General features: G+C 53.2%; 1 protein-coding gene across 15 annotated transcripts; it reads right to left on the minus strand.

Annotated features, from left to right (window-relative positions):
- Positions 1-1,064: 1,064 nt before the first annotated feature.
- On the minus strand, positions 1,065-19,686 carry LOC110260348 (glutathione S-transferase Mu 1). 15 transcript variants are annotated; one of them, XM_085023715.1, is made up of 8 exons: positions 11,201-11,312; positions 10,684-10,728; positions 10,199-10,263; positions 9,820-9,901; positions 9,621-9,721; positions 8,495-8,590; positions 8,299-8,409; positions 1,065-1,795 (listed from the first exon to the last, which is right to left on the minus strand). In XM_085023715.1, the coding sequence occupies exons 2-8, from the start codon at positions 10,709-10,711 to the stop codon at positions 1,694-1,696; spliced, it is 585 nt and encodes a 194-aa protein (XP_084879841.1). In that variant the 5' UTR covers positions 10,712-10,728; positions 11,201-11,312; the 3' UTR covers positions 1,065-1,693. The 15 variants fall into 15 exon arrangements, 12 of the variants coding, with proteins under 12 accessions (XP_084879841.1, XP_084879840.1, XP_084879839.1 ...); XM_085023714.1 differs by lacking the exons at positions 10,684-10,728; positions 11,201-11,312 and adding exons at positions 19,276-19,351; positions 19,587-19,686 and having other exon boundaries at positions 1,740-2,956; XM_085023713.1 differs by lacking the exons at positions 9,621-9,721; positions 9,820-9,901; positions 10,199-10,263; positions 10,684-10,728; positions 11,201-11,312 and adding exons at positions 18,241-18,341; positions 18,441-18,522; positions 18,791-18,855; positions 19,276-19,351; positions 19,587-19,686 and having other exon boundaries at positions 1,740-2,956.
- Between the last annotated feature and the right edge of the window lie 16 nt (positions 19,687-19,702).

The raw sequence follows: 19,702 nt of genomic DNA on the forward strand, positions 1-19,702 counted from the left end.
CCATAAATATCGTCTGTGTAAGCTAAGGATATCCAGGATAGAGAAAACATTTTTAACCTGAAATAATAAAAATAACCATTGACAAGAGACTGCCAAGTTGTATATTGGACAACATTTTTCCACCGGCCTATAATATTTTTGATAAAAACTATAGACAAACTAAGACTGCAAGACATTAGAAAAGGAACTAAGTTCAAAAGGAAAAATATGGAAAAGAAGAAACACCAGTAATTAGAAAAATTTCCCATTCCAACAAATTGTTTACTCTTTAATTGCAGTCTTTGTATAGATTACCTCCTGTTTTAAGGACTGCATTAATTTGTGCTTCTTGTTCTCTTTATGTTTTTTGCTTTTTTGCTTTTTGTTTTTTAGGGCTGCACCTGCAGCATATGGAGGTTTCCAGGCTAGGGGCCGAATCAGAGCTGCAGCTGCCGGCGTGCACCACAGCCAACTAACACCAGATCCAAGCCGAGTCTATGACCTACACCACGGCTCACAGCAACGCCAGATCCTTAACCTACTGAGCAAGGCCAGGGATCAAACCTGTGTCCTCATGGATACTAGTTGGGGCCTTAACCCACTGACACAAAGGGAGTGTGTATTTTTTTTAAGTAATCATCTTTTACCACTGAAATCTAAGATTTAAGCTTGAATAAAGCTATGCCCTTTCAATTCGAGTTCCTAAATCAGGAGTCGGGAAACTAAGCCCCCTGTTTTTGAAGTTCTGTTGAAATACAGCTCCATCCATTCTTGTAGGTCTGTGGCTGCTTTCATACTGCGGGGATAAGGGTAAGCATTTGTGATAGAGACACAAGTGCTTACCCTTATCCCCAGGTCCCCAAAGCCAAAATATTTACTGACTTATCAGTTTCATTAACTTTTAACTTTACTGGACTTTGACATCTTTCCAGTTTTATCTTTTTTAAAACTAATCATTTCTTAATTTTATTATTATTCCTACTTCTCCCTTTTAAATTAAAAACTGCAAGAAATGACCATCTAGACAATTGGCCAACAAGAGACTTTTCCAAAAACGTCTCCCTGTTTTTTTTTGTTTTGTTTTGTTTTGTTTTTGTTTTTAGTGTTTTTTTTTTTTTTTGGCTCTTATAAGGCCACATCCACAGCATATGGAGGATCCCATGCTAGGGGTCAAATCAGAGCTATAGCCACCAGCCTGCACCACAGCCACAGCAACATGGGATGTGAGCCACATCTGTGACCTACACCACAGCTCACGGCAACCTCAGATCCTTAAACCACTGAGAGAGGCCAGGGATTGAATCCACAACCTCATGGATGCTAGTCGGGTTCCTTAACCACTGAGCCTTGACAGGGACTCCTCTCCCTGTTGTAGCTAAGACTCCAGCCTGTGCCTTCACAAGGCCAGCTCTGCCACCCAGCTGCTCTTTGAGGAACCTGCCAATCAGATCGTACCTGAGAGCGCTGCAGCTTTGCAGGTGTCCTGATGGAAAATGCTCAGCCCCTCTTTACTGCACAGATGGGCTGGCACTTTGGCCCAGCAAACTAGGCGTGCCCACTGCAGCCCAAGTTATTTCAGAGCCAGCTACAGTGTATGAAATGCTTAACTTACACAGACCCAGTGGCTTCCCCCATACCTGCAGGCTTAATCTTCTGAACGTTCTCCTGGATCCCCAGGGCCTGCGATAGGTGTCTCCAGAGCTCTGAATCCCAATCATGCCTGTAGAGTTTGCCAGGCTTTTGGTCCTCTTGTGTCTTGGTTTTTATTTTTTGGCTGCACTGGTGGCATGTGGAAGTTCCCAGCCCAGGGACTAACCTGTAGCACAGCAGGGACCAGAGCCATGGCAGGGACAGCGCTGGTTGCTCAACTCACTGTGCCCCAGGAGAACTCTGCCAGGGTTTTAGCTAAAGATAATACTTTCAAATTTCCAACATTATTGAACACACACTGTCTGCGAGGCAGTGTAACAGATATGAGAGATAAAATCACATAAGACACGGGTTCTCTCCTGGATGAACGTGTGGTCAAGTTGGAAAGGAAAACAGGTATCACAATGAGGACAACACAGCGGGTGTTTTACTGAGATAAGGTCCTAAGAACACAGAGGAGGGGGCTCTAAAGCAGAGGATCCCACCCTATCAGTGGACTGCTCAACCCCCTCCCCCAGCACCCAGGAGCGCTTGACCATGACACAGAGTGCTACCAGCCCACAGGAGGCGTCCCCTGACTGCTGAATTAAGGTGGGAACCAGGCCCCCTTCTGTAGAGACCCCATGCTAAGCAACAGAGGTGCCTGCAGTGGAGGTAGAAGGAGCAAGAAACATTATCATCGTCCCGTTCCCAAGCCTCCACCACACACACCTGCCTCCCCATCCACGGAGCCCTGCAGTGGACGACAGAAGGGAAAATGGACCACCCCACACCCAGCACAGGCAGTCGTGCGTCCAGAGCACCAGGAGGGCGTAAGACAAGACACAGCGCGTGTGATTGAGGCTTTACTGAGGACCAGACAGGGCTGGGCAGGAACCACACTGGGAAGCAGGGCCTGCACACCAGGCCAGGACGGGTCTTCGGGGCAGTGCTGGGAGCTCAGAGCAGAGCTCCATGGGCCAGGGGTCTGGCTGGGCTCCTCCGAGCAGAAGCAACCATGGAAGCATAGAAGGGTTGGCTTTAGTGCAGGAGGGAAAACATGGGGCTGGGGGAACAGGTTGAAGAAACGTGGGGAGCTGAAGTTTAAAGGATGGATGGAAAGGGGGCTGGGAGGGAGAAAAGGGGGCCAATAGGGCATCTAGAATGACTAGAAGGGCAAAGAACGGGGCCTGGGCTGCAGGGAGGCCACCTGTTCTCCAGAGCCCCCGTCCTCCGTCCATCTCCTGGCTGCAGGACACTACTTGTTGCCCCACATGGCCACCTTCAGAAACAAAGGACCTGGGAGGAAGCGACTGGACCTCATGTAGGCAGCGATCTTCTTCAGGCCCTGGGAGGGGGGAGGGCAAAAAGAAGGCCAGACTCAGGTCTGCTGCCCCCACTGGGGCTCATGCAGATCCACCCAAGTTTAGAACCCAGGTACTGCCCTTCCCCAGGGGTCAAGTGTTGCGGGGGGGAAGACAGTCCTCCGGGCTGCCTTGCTCTGAAAAGGTAACTCTTCCAACTTCCTGAAATTCGTGTGATCCCTAAGGAAGGCTTCCCACTTATACGAAGACTCTGCCCAGTGCCCGGTGCCATGGACCCACTAGAGATGAGGACGTAGGTCTAGAATCGCCACGCAACGACCCTCTGGGCAGGGTTCTATTGTCAAAATGTATCAGGAGGCAACTAGGCACAGAGACGTTAAGCACCTCCCTCGTGCTCGCACAGCTCCTAAGGAATGCGGCTAGAATGCGGCTGGGCTCTCTCTCTCCAGCCTCAGCTCTTTCAGCTGCATGCCCTTCTTCACAGTTGGGCACTAAAAGGACAAAGAGGCTCGCTCATCATCAGGTAATACAAAGGGTTAAGTCTCAAACCCAGGGCAGTTGCTCACCAACAGTGTGCTGGGAGGGGAACTCAGCATGGAAAAAAACAAAACAAAACAGGCTGAGATATGCTGTAGATACATGGCCCCTGGAGAGCCAAGATGCAGATCTAAGGAGGAATTCCAGTGACACCAGACTGGCGCAACTTCCCCTACCTAGGAAAGCACTGAGACCATGAACTTGAGATAGCTGCCTTTCAGTGGTCGGCGGTGATCTCTCAGCAAGCTGTGGGATTGCCTGCATGTATTCCTGGCCCTCTTCCCCTGCCTCTTCAGAGCAGTTCCTCGGAGCTACGCTCAGAGGCTTTCTCCTGGGCTAGAGTTCTCAGGAAGGTCCCCGAATAAAACGGAAACTCACTGCCCTTACACTGTGTGGGTTTTCTGTCCAGGGGACAGTTTTGACAGCTACGAAGGAACCCACAGGAGACTTCTTCCGTTCACCTGAACTACAAGGATGTGGAGCCTTGTGCCCATGCATCTGTCTGCATGGCCAGACAAACATGTAGAGTCTCTCCCGGTCTCATCGCCCATCTGGGTTGAAGATTCTGAGTTTTCTTCATTGGTGAATGAAGAAGGTACCTGACTTCTCAGTCGAGAGACAGTGAAAAAGGACCCAGTTGGGAAACACGGGGAAGATTCAGTCTGCGTTAATAAGTAAGGGATTAGTTGGCTTTTTTTTTTTCTCTCTCTGCTTTTTCGGGCCGCACCCTCGGTATATGAAAGTTCCCAGGTTAGGGGTCCAATTGGAGCTACAGCTGCCGGCCGACACCACAGCCACAACAATGCCAGATCCGAGCCATGTCTGTGACCTACATCACAGCTCACGGCAAAACAGATCCTTAACCCACTGAGCGGGGCTGGGGATTGAACCCACATCCTCCCAGATTCTAGTTGGGTTTGTTTCCGCTGAGCTGCAGTGGGAACTCCTGGTTGGCATCTTAACAAGGGAAACCCACTCATTAAATTAAAGAAACCACCCCCCTCCGTGCCGGGGATGCACATGAAGGTCAGCCATCCGTTCACCAGGCTCACGGTGCTTTTAGACCATGAGAGGGAGAAACTGAGACGTGTCCAAGAGCTGCAGTGACTATGGAGACACCAAGGAGAGTTAAACTCACCATCAGGACACCAGCCCACCAGACGCAGTAATCGATAGTAATTTCATCCTGAGAAACAGACTCTGAAATGGGAAACAAAGCTTTCCAAGCAAAAGGAACATTGCTGTGGCTGCGGGGTAGGCCGGCACCTGTAGCTCCGATTTAACCCTATCCAGGGAACTTCCATATGCCACACGTGGGGCCCTAAAACGCAAAAAAAAAAAAAAAAAAAAAAAAAAAAAAAAAAAAAAACACCCAACCCAGCAAAAGAGCCAAGAAGGTAAAAGATTACACTGATTACACTGAGATACCTGAGCAGCAATTCCCTGGGGCAACAGTTAGGTCAATTAATTCACTTAATGATTAAACAAAAGGCCAGGGTCTGGGCTCATCCCTTACTGGGGTCCTCCAAGCCTTTTATACAGAAATGGATTAAATAGCCAGGGAATCAAAAGGAAAAGTTTCTGGGACTCCTCATGGGACCAAGACTGCTTCACAGGATCCTACTGAAGACTATGGTTAAAGGTATAAGAGTTAACAGAACTTAGATGAAAGTTTATTAAAAACCGGTGTAACTGGGAGTTCCCGCTATGGTGCAAGGTTAAAGATGCAGTGTTGTCTGAGCAGCGGTGTGGGTTTGATCCCCAGTCCTACCCAGTGGCTTAAGGACCCGGCTTACTGCCAGAGCTGTGGTGTAGGTCACAGATGCAGGTCAGATTGGATCCCTGGCCTCGGAACTTCCATATCACAGGTGTGGCCAAAAAAAAAAAGGGAATTAAAAACACACTGGTAAGAAAAAAAAAAAAGAAAGAAAAAAAAGAAACGAGTTCCCATCATGGCCCAGTGGTTAACAAATCCGACCAGGAACCATGAGGTTGCGGGTTCCATCCCTCGCTTTGCTCAGTGGGTTAACGATCCGGTGTTGCCGTGGGCTGTGGTATAGGTTGCAGATGCGGCTTGGATCCCGAGTTGCTGTGGCCCTGGTGTACGCCAGAGGCTATAGCTCCAATTGGACCCCTAGCCTGGGAACCTCCATATGCCACAGGAGCTGCCCAAGAAATAGCAAAAAGACAAAAAAAAAAAAAAAAACACTGGTGTATTTGAACAGACTTTCTGTCAGGTGGTTACATCTCTTTTGCTGGGTTATATTGTGCAGATGGACAATATGTCTCATCGGGGAACGCCTCCCAGCAGGTAGCATATGATGGGACATATAAAAACATTAGTTAAAATAAAGGAAACCAACAGCGTTACCCTAGCCCGCACGCTCGGAAGTAAAACCTGGGGTCTGATAATTAGGGACTAATAAAAGCAATAGTGGAGTTTGGGTTGGATTTTTTTTTTTTTTTTTTTTTTTTTGTCCCTAAGGTAAACTGGTCTGAGTTGACTTGTGTGCTCAGAAAGAGGGTTTCTGTGAATCGCCTTGTGCAAACATCTCAAGGCATGATACACTGATCCCTAAAGTTCTAGAACCTAGAAATCGTCTGATTTCTAGTTTAGTTGGAAATGTTCCCACTGATAGAAAGAAACACATGAACGAAAATGGGAAAATCAGTCATTCGATATCACTTAGGCGGCAGCATCCCACTGCAACGACCCATAAGAGGGCACCCTGAGAGGAATTCACAATGGCCCAAACCACGATGACACTTCGGTCCTGTGGATGTGGGGGCCCCTAGAGACCTAGGATGCACATACAGGAAAGAAGTTCAGTGGCTCCAGATTCATACATCTTCCTACACAGAGAAAAGCACGAAAATCATTAACTTGAGATCGTTTTCTCTCTTTTTTTTTTTTGGCCACGCCCACAGCACATGGATGTTCCCAGCCCAGGGACCAAGGCCATGCCCCAGCAGCGACCCAAGCTGCTGCAGTAACAACCCCAGACGCCAATCGGCTGCACCACAAGAGAACTCCGGGATACCTGTTTTTCAATGATTAGCAGGAAGTGTTGCCCCAAAGGCATGGTGACTGCAGGTACTCCCCAGCCAACGAGTCATACACCTCCAGGCTCCTGCTCTACTTCCTCAGAGCACTTCCTCGGACTCACCCCAGACACTGACTCCTGCACTGCAGTCCTCCGTAAGGGCCCCCAGTACAACGAAATCGGGCCGCTCTGAAGTTGGGAGGTTTTTTCCCCATGCAACACCTCACCCCAAGAGGACTTGTTCTTCTCCTGCAAAATGCACACTCTTTTTCAGAAAAGGCTCCTGGGTTCCCCAGGTTGGCCTCTGGAGGGAACTCGAACAGAACAAAGGGGCTCAGGAAGAAGACAGATCTCACACAATGACGCAAAACAAACCTGGATGAAAGGCCAGGCCGACTCTAATCAGTCCACTGCAAGGACAGAGTCCAACTGCCCCGCCTGGCACCCGAGCCCCGTCTCAATGGACGCCTACAGACTTCATCTGCCGTTGCAGCCACCCAGGCAGTAAGACACGCAGGGGTGTCTGTGCACCATCTTCCCAAAATAGAGAGTGAGTGTGCAGTAAGCTCCAGGGATGCAAAGATCCTGGGGCTGCCTGTACCCACTGCCCAGGCCCCAGCAGGCCATGCCGCAGCCCACCTCTGGCCCCATCTTCCCTGCCAGGTCTTGCAAAATCCCCAAGGTTGATCAGCATGGACCAGAACCAGAGCTGATGAGAAGTAGCTGAGAAGGCACATTTAAAGATAGGAACCAGAAACGGATTGTGGGCGGAAAGACCTACTGGACCAACGCCTCAAATTCCCCAATCTGTCACAGATCTGCCGACTTGGGTGTTTGGCTTCTGGCTGACCGAGGGTGACCGCTGATGAGCTGGGAGGTGAGGGCAGGCTGGGCTCCTCCAGCACCAAGGTGGCTGCACGCCACACGCACCACACAGCTCCGTGGTCCTGTAGTTCCCAGCTGCTCAGAGCCCCAGAGGGTGCGCCCCAGGGTGTTACTTCTGCACCCCCCTGTGCCCGACACGGTGATGCCGACAGTGGACAGGGCCACACCAGTGAATGTGACTTAAAAGAAACATATGATCCCACCTCTGAGACAGAATCTCGGGTTATTGGAAAGATAACGGAAGGAGCAGAGAAGGAAGCAAGGGGCTGACCAGAAGAGACAGGAAGATAAAATCCTTCAAGGAAGGATCCTACCTACGTTCTCAAATCCAGCATCAACCACAGTCCTGGGAATCTCAGCACAACCCCTGATGGAAGGTGATAAATACAAAGCCCTCTGGGAACCTGGAGAAAACACTGTCTGTGACTTTGATATTTCATACCAATCCAACTGCGTCTCACTTACTAATGCCAACTGCCTACCAACTCTTGAAGGGTCTGCTTCACCCACACTGTCCAGGGCTGTCACGCCAGAAGAGAAAACAAGGCCCAGAGCCTTTTCTGTTCAACACAGGAACAGGAGAGCCCCTGACTGCTGCCCAGAGACGCCGCTTGCTCTGACTGGGAGCCCGGCACAGCCTCTACGGGCTCTGTGACCTTCAGAAATAACGTATCCTTTCAGCTGAATTCCTTATCTGCAAAATGGGGGGATAATTCTTCCACACAATGTTGGAAAGATTAACTGTGACACAATCCATGTAAGAGGCTGAGCAGAGACCTTAGCACAAACCAAGGCCTCAATGAATGGTGCATATACCTCACTTTTGTTTCAGCTAAGCAAGCACCAGGGAGAGGAGGGCAGAGAAAAGGTGTGAACAGTAGGGGCATCAGGAGACTCACCTCAAAGCGGCTGAGGAAGTCTTTCAGGTTTGGGAATCCATCCAGGCACTTGGGATCGAATATGCGGTACAGGTCAAGGACATTGTAAGCCAGGAAATCCACATAGGTGAGCTGCAGAAAGGCAAAGCTTGCATGGGCACCAAACGCCGAACCTGCAAAAAATGACAACCCCGGGTCCCCAAAGCCGTCCCCTTACCTTGTCCCCTGCAAACCAAGGCCTCTTCCCCAGAAACTCGGAGAAGGGCTTCATCTTTTCAGGGATCTCCTTCAAGTACCCAGGCTTCAGTTTCTCCTGAGGCACAAAACAGCTGTCACCACCCTCACACACAGACTCCCTGGCACACAGCAGGCCTCCCAGGGCTGGGCCGGATCCCAGCTGCCAGCGAGCAGCCACGTCCCCCGACGGCACCTATTTCGGTGCCCAGGCTATGCTTTAACCCACTGTGGTCATTAGAGTCCTACTGGGTCCCACCTCCCACCCGTGAGAGGGGAACGGAAGGCAAAGGGCAAAGCCACCCTGTCCCTGAACCTGTCACCACTCAGCTCCAAACACCTGCCATGGGTCAGACCAGCAGTGCTATGAGACCTGGCAGAGCTCAGGCCTCAGCCCTCAGGCACATCAACACTCAAATGACTCAGGAAAGAAAGGACTTCTCTGAAGTCCTACAAAGCAGGTAATAGAAATGGTGTGTAAGGAGTTCCCAGTGTGGTTGGGTGGGTTAAGAAGCCAGCGAGTACGCATGAAGATGCAGATTCCATCCCTGACCTCAATCAGTGGGTTAAGGTTCGGGGGTTGCCACAAGCTGGGGCGTAGGTGGCAGACGCGGCTCATATCAGGTGTAGCAGTGGCTGTGGTGTAGGCCAGCAGCTGCAGCTCCAATTCAACCCCAAGTCTGGGAACTTCCATATACTACAGGTACGGCCCTAAAAAGGAAAAAAAAGAACCGGTGTGGATGCCTGAGCAGATTCTGCACAGTTGCGGAGAATCTGAGAGGCTGAAAAGAAGGAGGGAGAGGAACCAAGTCAGACCCTGTGCTGCCTACTGTGCACGTGGACTGATGCCCGAGATGCCCAGGAGGAGGCACTGGGCTGACGGGGTAAACACCCTGTCCAGGAACTGAATCCCCACCTGGGGAGTCTGGACTCTATGCTGGGATCGTTGGATGTTAGAGACTCCATTTCATGCACCGGGGTTCTGAGGGTCACTCTGGGGAATCTGTAAGGACTGGCTTGATGGTTCCATAGCTCTAAAGACTTCAAAAAACAAAAGAACCAGTGCACATGGGACCCTGTCCAGCCCAGCCCAGTGGGAGGGGACTCACAAAGTCAGGGCTGTAGCAGATCCTGGCCATCTGCAAACGGACATCCATAGCTTGGTTCTCCAAAATGCCCACTCGAATCTTCTCTTCCTCTGTCTCCCCACCTGCAGCCACACCCCAGAGACACACCCTCAGCAGCCGACCCCGGCCAAGGCCAGGGCAATGCCACCAGGACCCTGCCCCCGCCCTCAGCCCAACTCACACATGTTGTGCTTGCGAGCAATGTAGCGCAGGATGGCGTTGCTCTGGGTCAGCTTGTGAGCCCCGTCAATTAAGTAGGGCAGCTGCAAGAACAACAGGCACAGGTCGCTCGGACCAACTGCCTCCCCTGCACCCTCCCTTCAGCAAGGGCACAGGTGACACCTGGCACTCACACAGCCTGGCCCATGGGAGCCACTCCACTATCTACCGAAACACGAAGGGAGGAGCTGGGACCAGGGCATCATGGAAAGACGGTGAAGACCACCAGGAACTGAGACCGTGAGCACAAGGCACCAGACCCTGAGACCGCTAAGCTGGCAAAGGAGCTGGAGAGAGACACCGTCCACTCTCCCCCACGGCAACCCAGCCCCTGCACCTACATTGGGGAAGTCCAGGCCCAGCTTGAATTTGTCACTCAGCCACTGGCTTCTGTCATAGTCGGGAGCTGTGGGAAAGGAGATGCAGTGAAACAACCCTCCCCACACACCAGCCCTCCTTCATGCGGGACCCGCCACGGGGTCAGAGGCAAGACCTCCTGGAACAGGTGGATCTGGCATCTGAACCACTAAGACTCCCATGGCAGCTCTGGGGGAAAGGACACTTAGAAAGCTCTGGAACCTACACGAGGAAGGCTTACAAACGGAACCCATGCCAATGGGTATAAAGGAGCCCAACAATCGGCTCTCACGTCCTGCCTCACAGGCCACCTGCACCTTCAAATTTGGGCCAAGAGGCCAGGTCCTGCTCCAGCTGGTAGAGGGTGGCACAGGTAAGCAAGAGGGCGGGACAGGGGTTCCTGGTCAACTAATCAGCAGCGTTGGGCAGAAGTCCGAAGAGGATGCCATTACAGTCCCACATCGAGTACCGTTGGAGTCTGTGTAGTCCAGGAGCATTGGATGGCGTGAGCCAGCTGGGAGACAGGGCCATGACAGAGGTCAGAGGCGAGGGTCCTGATGCAGGAGTTTCACTGCTCCAGGTCACCTCTCCCACACAGACACCCTTCCCCGCGCAAGCCCACGTGACAAGGAAGGACGGAGGGCTGGGGCTTTGGCTTTAGCTCCAGCAAGCTCCGAAGAGAAGCTGCTGGGGAAACCCATCCCCAGCGGCGCAGCATTTCCTCCTCTCCCCCACCCCGCACGCCTCCACCCTCCCCGCCCTCGTGGACCCCCAGCTGGACCCCCAGCACCCCGGTGGATGTCGCAAAAACGCAAGATCTTGGGCCTGGCGCTCCTTAAGCCGCCCCAAGCGAAGAGGCTTCAGCGAGGCTGGACTGGAAATTCATCCTCCAATCGGCGAGGGAGACCGGGCGCGAAGTCCCCGCCCCTCCTCTCGGCCCCGCCCCCAGCCCCCCCCCCCGCCCCTCCCGGACACAGGCACCGCACCTGCGCGCAGCCCCAGGTTGGCAGAAAGAGGCCATCACCACATCGCAGCAGCCGCGCTGGGAAGAGGAACTCTCCGCGCGCAGAGGCTGAGGGCTGCTCGCTTCCCGCCCACACTCGGACCTTGGCTCTGGCGGGGAGTTGGCCCTCCGTGCTCGCTGGGCAAACAAGCCAGAAGCTGAACAAAGGCAGGACTCTTTCTCTTCCCTTCCCTTCCCTTCCCTGAGGGCGTCACTTAGCCTCGCGCCTGGGCTGCAGAGTTCCCTTCAGGCTCTGACTGCCAACTTCAGGCCAAGGAATGGAGACCTGAAATCGGCCCCTGTTTCAGGAGGAGCAGGACCCTCTCCCTGCATTTGGGAATCCGTGACAGCTGCGGTCCTCCTGAGCAGACCATCCGTGGGAGGGGAAGAAACGCCCAGGTGAAGAGGCAGGAATAGGAAATGTGGTCTCAGGGTTCTCCTTTCAGAGACTGCAGGGGACCTGAGAGTGACAATGCTCACATGCCAATTACTCAGGTAGGTTTATGGCCTCAGTTGTGAACCCAAATCCCTCACCAGGCCCAGCAAGGGAACAGGGTGCTCAGGTGCAGCCCCAGAGGTACCCTGACAGACAGCTCCATGTCCCTCGCCTGACAGGGACAGTGACCCGGACTGTCCTGGTCACAGAGGGACTGTGACTGAGCAGGGGGAGAGCTGGCTAGGTACCCCTCCTCCTGCTGGGGAGTGGGCAGGGGCAGAGGGGGTGACAAGCCAGGAGCCTGGAGGGGACCACAGCAGAGTACCCTGCATACCCTTGGCTGCCCAGGTCCGTAGATCCCAGCCACGACCCTGGACCTCTTACACATCTCTCGTTTTGTACAGGAGAGGTGGCTCAGGTGTCCTATGATGATGTCCTGTCATCTGTGACCTGTGGTACACTCTGCACAAGAACAGTGTCCTAGCTGCCAGCGTTCCTCTTTGAAGGCTCAAGATTATGTTAGAACCAGGACAACAGGACATAGGTTGGTCTTTGGTTCCTTTTCTCTGTGTAGAATATTTTACAAGGTGGTAGGTATATGAAGATAGATGAGGCGTTCCCATCATGGCTGGGTGGTTAACAAACCCGACTAGTATCCAGGAGGACCCAGGTTTGATCCCTGGCCTTTCCCAGTGGGTTAAAGATCCAGAGTTGCCTTGAGCTGTGTGGTGTAGGTCGCAGGCGCAGCTCACATCTGGCGTTGCTGTGGCTGTGGTGTAGGCCTGTGGCTACAGCTCCGCGATTCGACCCCTAGCCTGGGAACCTCCATAGGCCACAGGGGCGGCCCTAAAACGACAAAAGACAAAAAAAAAAAGAGAAAAAAGAAAAAAACAGATGAGAGGAACTTTAAAAAACCAAATGGCTTTTACAAGTTAAAATGCAAGGTTGGTAAACTACAGAAAAATAAGCTTACCATGAGCTCACACTTGATACACTTGATAAGGAAAGAAAGGTATGAACCTAGTATTCAATGGAGGCATGGGGGTCGAGAAGGGAGACTTTAGCTAATCCCTGTGAAATCCCAGACTCAGAGTGTGCCCATCTCTGCTAAGTGTTGGGGCTGGGAGGGTCTGTCACCCAAGACGTGCAGAGCTCAGTCCCTGTGGCAGGTGCTCCCCAGCCGTGCTGACCTTGCTGGTCCTCGGGGCTCCAAGCTGAGGGTCCAGACTCAGGATGCAGCTCAAGGTCAGGTGGATTCCCTGATCAGTTTGCCCACAGGGAGGCAACGGTGGCCTCGCAAACATACACGGGCTTCACCCCATACCTCCTTATGGTTTCCATAGCTCATGAAGGAGTTTTCATGCTGAGTGTCATACATCTTCAGCTTGAGACAGAAACATAACTGGGTTCCATGGAGAAAATGGCTTTTCTGACTAACATTAAAGAGAATACCAACATTGAAAATAGGTAGAACAGATACTGTAGTGTCAGGATTCCTGCATCCACTTGTTCCTTTTTTGGAAAAAACAGTGACTGAAATCCTGCCATAGAGCAGGCACTGTGAGTAAGACCATCCTGCGTAATAAAGCCTGGAAGTCAGCTGGGAAAGTCAAGGAGAGACAAACCACACTGGATCTACAGGAAAAGACTGGAACACATCCGGTAACTATCTAGAGTCTGTGGGCAGGTGGATGGCCGATATGTACAGATTTTTAAGTGAAATGTTAAGGGAGAAAAGAGCAGAACCTGAGAGTGCATGCACACACCCATTACATCTGCGCACAAGTGGGCATGAATGAAGATCAAACGAATATTTGAAGTGACCCCCCCCACCCAGAGCAAGTATAATTGGCTTAAGAGCTCTACCTTGAGCACCCACAGTCTCCCAGGGGCTGTTCTAGGGGTATGCTGTTCTGCTGCCAACACTGGGCACAAGAGAGACACCAGGAACAAGAGAAACAAAAATTGCTGCCCTCCTGGTATTTATGCCCTATGGGAGAACAGATGAAATACACAAGCAACGGAACAAGACAATGCCTGTGTATATCACATGCTGGAACGGGCACCGTCTTAGCTGTAGGACTCTAGGGGGGTCAGGTATGTGTACTTTCATGCAATCACCACCAAGACCAAGATAGGGAACTGTTCAGAAATTCCCACCATGGCCCCAGGAAGCAGCAGGCCCGCTTGGAGAGCTCAGGGGGGACCCGAATGGAAAAAAGATACCACACAGCAGGTGTGAGTGAGGCTTTACTGCTGATCAGGCAGGGCTGGGTGGGGACCACGCTGGGGGAGCAGGGCCTACACGCCGGGTCAGGGCTGGTCTTCAGGGCAGGGCTGGGCAGCTCAGGACTGAGCCCCACAGGCAAGGGCCAGGCTCCACACGTCAGGCCTGAGCTCTCCAGGTCAGGCTGCTCACAGCAGGAGCAAGCACAGAAAGGAAGGCGGGTCTGGTTGGCCTCGGAGCAGAAAGGATACCTTCAGCTGCTGACTTCACGGCAGAAGGGCGGGAGGCTGCAGAGCGCTCAAGATCCTGGTGAATGCAGCCTGGGAAAGGCTTAGGGGCCACGTGAGGCCTGATGGGAACAAGGAGGACAAGCAAGACGTCTGGTCGTGGGCTGCAGGGAGGGCCAGCTGTCCTCCAGGGCCTGGTCCTCACTCCATCTCCTGCTTCCAGGGCACTACTTGTTGCCCCACGTAGCCACCTTTGTATACACGGGGTGTGGCAGGAAGCGGCTGGACCTCATGTAGGCTGAGATCCTCTCCAGGCCCTGAGGGTGGGAAGAAGCTCAGACGTCAGGGTTAGCGGCCCCCCGGGACTCAAGAGGCTCCACTCCAGACTCCGAGTTGGAGAACCAGGGCTTGCCCTTCCTCGTGGGGTCAAGGGGTCCACAAAAGACAGTCTTCCTGGGGTTCCTAGTTCTGGTCCATTACCTCTTCAACGCCCTGTAACTCATGTGGTAACGCTTCCCACCCAGGGACACGTTCCACTGTGCTGGGTGCTGTATATCCTCCAGAGGTGATGACGGCTGGCATAGCTCATTCTAGCCCACGTCCAATTACTGTGCTTCACAGACGGTGTGTCTTTTCCAAATGGAAGCTTTTGGAGTTCCCGTTGTGGCTCTGTGGTAATGAACCCGACTCATATCCATGAGGACGTGGGTTCAACAATGGGTGGGTTAAGCATCCAGTGTTGCTGAGAGCCATGGTGCCACTTGTACCCACAGTGCTGTGGCTGTGGTGTAGGTGGGCAGCTGCAGCTCCGATTCAACCCCTAGCCTGGGAATCACCATAGGCTGGGTGTGGCCTTAGAAAGCAACAACAGCAACAACAACAACAAAATTGCACCTTGATATCAACCCTGCCTTAAGCAAGTTAATCAATCCCATTTTTTCAACAGCATTTACTCACTTCCTGCCTGTGTCACATGGGATGATTTTCCCAAAAACTCCCCCTTTTTCGTTGTGATTATGTTTGCTCTGGTGATTTGAATTCAGCTGTCTTTGATGTTGCTACGGCAAAAGATTACACTCAGTGAAGGCTCAGATGATGGTCAGCATTTTTCAGCAATAAATGATCCTTCAAGTAAGGGAGTACACACTTTGTTTAGACCTAATGCCATTGCACATTCTATCGATGGCGGTTCAGTGTAAACACAACTTTGCTGTGCCCTGAGAAACAAAAAAAGTAATGCGACTTGCTTCACTGCAACAGTCACCGTGTCTTGGGTGTCCACAGCCAAACAGAACAACTGCAATCTACCCAAGATACGCCTGGGGGTTGAGAAGGTCCACACAACTAACCTGAGTTCGTCTCCTGCATCAGGAGGGAACACCAGGTACCCAAAGAGGAAGCACCTTCCTCGTGTTCAGGCATCTAATCAGCTATCCACCCAGAATGCAACCCGGCTCTCTCTCCAATCCTGTGCTCTTGGCCGGGCACTACCCACAAGAGGACATGTCGTCTGCCTCACTGCTCGCAAACTTGCTCCATTGTCAGAGGGAAGCTTCTAGACCAGAGGGATGCCTAGACCAACAAAGACCCACACAAAGTGCCAGAGCAGCTTGCAGCACAGAACAGGTCGCATCCAATGACTCAGCAAAACCTGGATGAAAGGTGTGAGGCAGGTGAAGAGCGGCCAGGCCAGGCCAACTCTAATTATTCCACTTCAAGGACAGTTCAACTGCCCCGCCTGGCACCTGAGCCCCGTCTCAATGGACCCCAACCTACTTCATCTGCCACTGCAGTCACCCAGGCAGTAAGACACGCAGGGGTGTCTGTGCACTGTCTTCCCAAGATGAAGAGTGCACGGGAAGCTGCAGGGGTGCAAAGATCCTGGGGCTGCCTCTACCCACAGCCCAGGCCCCAACAGGCCACACGGCAGCTCCCTTGCCTGCCAGGCAATCATCTCGGCCCTTACAAAATGCTCAGGCCACAAGCCTGGAGCAGAGCCAGAAGGAGCCAGAAAACAGATTCAGGATGGGCATGGCAAACACACTGCAGGCTGCAAAACCTACTGCACCAATGCCTCAAGTGCCCAAATCTGTCAAAAAGCAAACTTTGCTGCTCGGCCCCTGGCGGACTGAGGGTGACGGGTGATGAGCTGGGAGGTGAGGGCAGCCTGGGCTCCCCCGGCACCAAGGTGGCTGCACGCGCCACACACCTCGGGGGCCCTGTGTTTCTCCAGCTGCCCTGAGCCCCAGAGGGAGGGCACCAGAGCTGTGGGACGGCTGCATCCCCCCAGGCCTGACACAGTGCCTCCTACAGAGGACAGGGTCAGATCAGTGACTGTGGCGACGGTCCCACCTCTGAGATGAATCTTGGTTTAGTGGAAGGCAGAAGGAAAGGGAGACGGGCAGGGAAGGAAAGGGCCCACAAGAAGAGACACAAGGCCCGCGACAGGACAAACTCCTTCTACGTGGGCATGTGCTCAAAACACAGCACTGCTGCATCCTGGGAATCTCCGTACAAGCCCGGGGGCGAGGGGGGGGGTCTGATGGTTACAAAGCTGTGTGGGAATCAGGAACAATATTGTTCGTGGCTTCGATATTTAATACCAATCCTTCTGTGTCTCAGGTCTACTAATGCCAACGCCATACCAACTCTTGAAGGCTCTGCTTCATCCCCACTGTCCAGAGCTGTAGTCCAGACAAGACAAGACCTGAGTGGTTCGTGTCAGCATAGGAGAGAGAGAGCCACTGACAGCTGTGCTTAGATGCCAGATGCTCTCTCTGCCTGGGAGCCCAGAGAGCCTGTCCTGGCTCTTGACGTTCGGCAATTACTGATCCTTTCAGCTGAACCCCTGATCTCTGATATGGGGGAGATCATTCTGCGACCCTGGAGGAATGCCGTTCACATCAAATTTGAGATATGGAAAAACCCAGAGCATAGATTCTGATGTGGCAGTCTGCAATGAACGCGAGCGAGTCTTCATTTTCCCTCCACAACGAGGCGAGCATCAGGGAGAAGAGGGAAGACAAAAGAGATAAGTAGTGGGGGCATCAGGAGACTCACCTCAAAGCGGCTGAGGAAGGCTTTCAGGTTTGGGAATTCATCCAGGCACTTGGGATCAAATATGCGGTACAGGTCAAGGACATCGTAAGCCAGGAAATCCACATAGGTGAGCTGCAGAAAGGCAAAGCGTGCATGGGCACCAAACGCCGAACCTGCAAAAAATGACAACCCCGGGTCCCCAAAGCCGTCCCCTTACCTTGTCCCCTGCAAACCAAGGCCTCTTCCCCAGAAACTCAGAGAAGGGCTTCATCTTTTCAGGGATCTCTTTCAAGTACCCAGGCTTCAGTTTCTCCTGAGGCACAAAACAGCTGTCACCACCCTCACACACAGACTCCCTGGCACACAGCAGGCCTCCCAGGGCTGGCCGGATCCCAGCTGCCAGCGAGCAGCCACGTCCCCTGACGGCACCTGTTTCGGTGCCCAGGCTATGCTTTAACCCACTGTGGTCATTAGAGTCCTACTGGGTCCCACCTCCACCTGTGAGAGGGGAACGGAAGGCAAAGGGCAAAGCCACCCTGTCCCTGAACCTGTTCACCACTCAGCTCCAAACACCTGCCATGGGTCAGACCAGCAGTGCTGTGAGACCTGGCAGAGCTCAGGCCTCAGCCCTCAGGCACATCAACACTCAAATGATTCGGGAAGGAAGGGCCTCTACGAAGCACTGCAAGAGGGGTTAGAAATGGTGTGGATGCCTGAGCAGTTTCTGGACAGTAGAGGAGAATCTGAGAGGCTGAAAGGAAGGAGGGAGAGGAACAAAGTCAGACCCTGTGCTGCCTACTGGGCAAATGCACTGATGCCTGAGATGCCCAGGAGGAGGCACTGGGCTGACGCGGTAAACACCCTGTCCAGGAACTGAATTCCCACCTGAGGAGTCTGGACTCTTTGCTGGGATCGGTGGGATCTTGGATCTCCATTTCATGCACAGGGGGTTCTGAAGTCACTATGGAACCTTGTAAGGACTAACTTGGTAGATCAGCAGCTCCAAGAAGTTCAAATTACAAAAGGACCTGAGACAAAAGAATTCCTTGATCTCCTTTCAAACCCTGTCCAGCCCTGCCCAGGGAGGGACTCACAAAGTCAGAGCTGTAGCAAAGACTGGCCAAGTCATCAGCTGTGTCCCTGGTCTGGTTCTCCAAAACATCCACTCGAATCTTCTCCTCCTCTGTCTCCCCACCTGCAGCCACACCCCAGAGACACACCCTCAGTAGCTCACTCTGGCCAAGGCCAGGGCAATGCCACCTGGACCCTGCCCCCCACCCCCAGCTGCACTCACACATGTTGTGCTTGCGAGCAATGTAGCGCAGGATGGCGTTGCTCTGGGTCAGCTTGTGAGCCCCGTCAATTAAGTAGGGCAGCTGCAAGAACAACAGGCACAGGTCGCTCGGACCAACTGCCTCCCCTGCACCCTCCCTTCAGCAAGGGCACAGGTGACACCTGGCACTCACACAGCCTGGCCCATGGGAGCCACTCCACTATCTACCGAAACACGAAGGGAGGAGCTGGGACCAGAGCATCATGGAAAGACGGCGAAGAGCACCAGGAGCTGAGACCGTGAGCACAAGGCACTGGGCCCTCAAACTGCTAAGCTGGCAAAGGAGCTGGCAACCCAGCCCCCACACCTACATTGGGGAAGTCCAGCCCCAGCTTGAATTTTTCACTCAGCCACTGGCTTCTGTCATAGTCGGGAGCTGTGGAAAAGGAGATGCAGTGAAACAACCCTCCCCACACACCAGCCCTCCTTCATGGGGGACCCGCCACGGGGTCAGAGGCAAGACCTCCTGGAACAGGTGGATCTGGCATCTGAACCACTATGACTCCCATGGCAGCTCTGGGGGAAAATGCACTTAGGAGGATTTGGAACCTATACGCGTAAGGCTTATTAAGCACGTGGGCAACCTCTTAGGGGAACCCATGCCCAGGGCTGGTACAGGCACCCAGCCATGGACTCTCACATCCTGCCTTGGTGGCCAGCTGCACCCCCAAAGGGTTTGGGAAAGGGCAGACCCCTGTGGAAGCTGGTGGAGCCTGACAGAGGCGGGCCACAGGGGTCAGGACATGGCATGCCTGGCCCGAATCAGCAGGACCTGAACAGAACAGGATGCCATTACCGTCCCCCATCGTGTACTTCTTCTCCTCGTAGCTGGAGTCTGTGTACTCCAGGAGCAGGCGGATGGCGTGGGCCAGCTGGGAGAGATTGTCGTGCCAGAGGTCAGAGGCGAGGCTCCCCAAAGCTTCTCTTTCCCTGTTCCCGGTCTCCTCGCACACCCCAACACTCCCACCCTCACCCCCCTGCTCCGCAGGCCCTGGAGAAGGGTCGTGGCTGCAGCACGCCCTGGGAATCACTTTCAGTTCCCAGCTACACAGCCTTTGCTCGCCGTTCCGCCTCCATCCCACTCTCCCTGCCAGACCCCTGGCTCACCCCACGGATGTCCCAGTAACCCAGGATCAGAGTCATGGTGTTGGTTTCTGAGCCCTGACCCGACAAGCTTCGCCACAGCTGGGCTGGAAATTTATCCTCTGACCCGGTAGTGAAGG

Source organism: Sus scrofa, chromosome 4 (genome assembly GCF_054392235.1).
Source record: "Sus scrofa isolate SSC_HxYL_T2T_F1_AM1 chromosome 4, Sscrofa_HxYL_maternal_Yorkshire_Landrace_v2.0, whole genome shotgun sequence".
Lineage (NCBI taxonomy): Eukaryota > Metazoa > Chordata > Mammalia > Artiodactyla > Suidae > Sus > Sus scrofa.

What these genes read in the sequence shown, in the direction of transcription:
- LOC110260348 (XM_085023714.1), bottom strand. Translation starts at nt 19,622, where the DNA reads ATGACTCTGATCCTGGGTTACTGGGACATCCGTGGG. An exon ending in GAAGTACACGATGGGGGACG is followed by an intron (nt 10,264 to 19,275) that starts GTAATGGCATCC and finishes CCTTTCCCACAG; the next exon opens with CTCCCGACTATGACAGAAGC. An exon ending in CTTGGTTTGCAGGGGACAAG is followed by an intron (nt 8,410 to 8,494) that starts GTAAGGGGACGG and finishes GCCTTTCTGCAG; the next exon opens with CTCACCTATGTGGATTTCCT.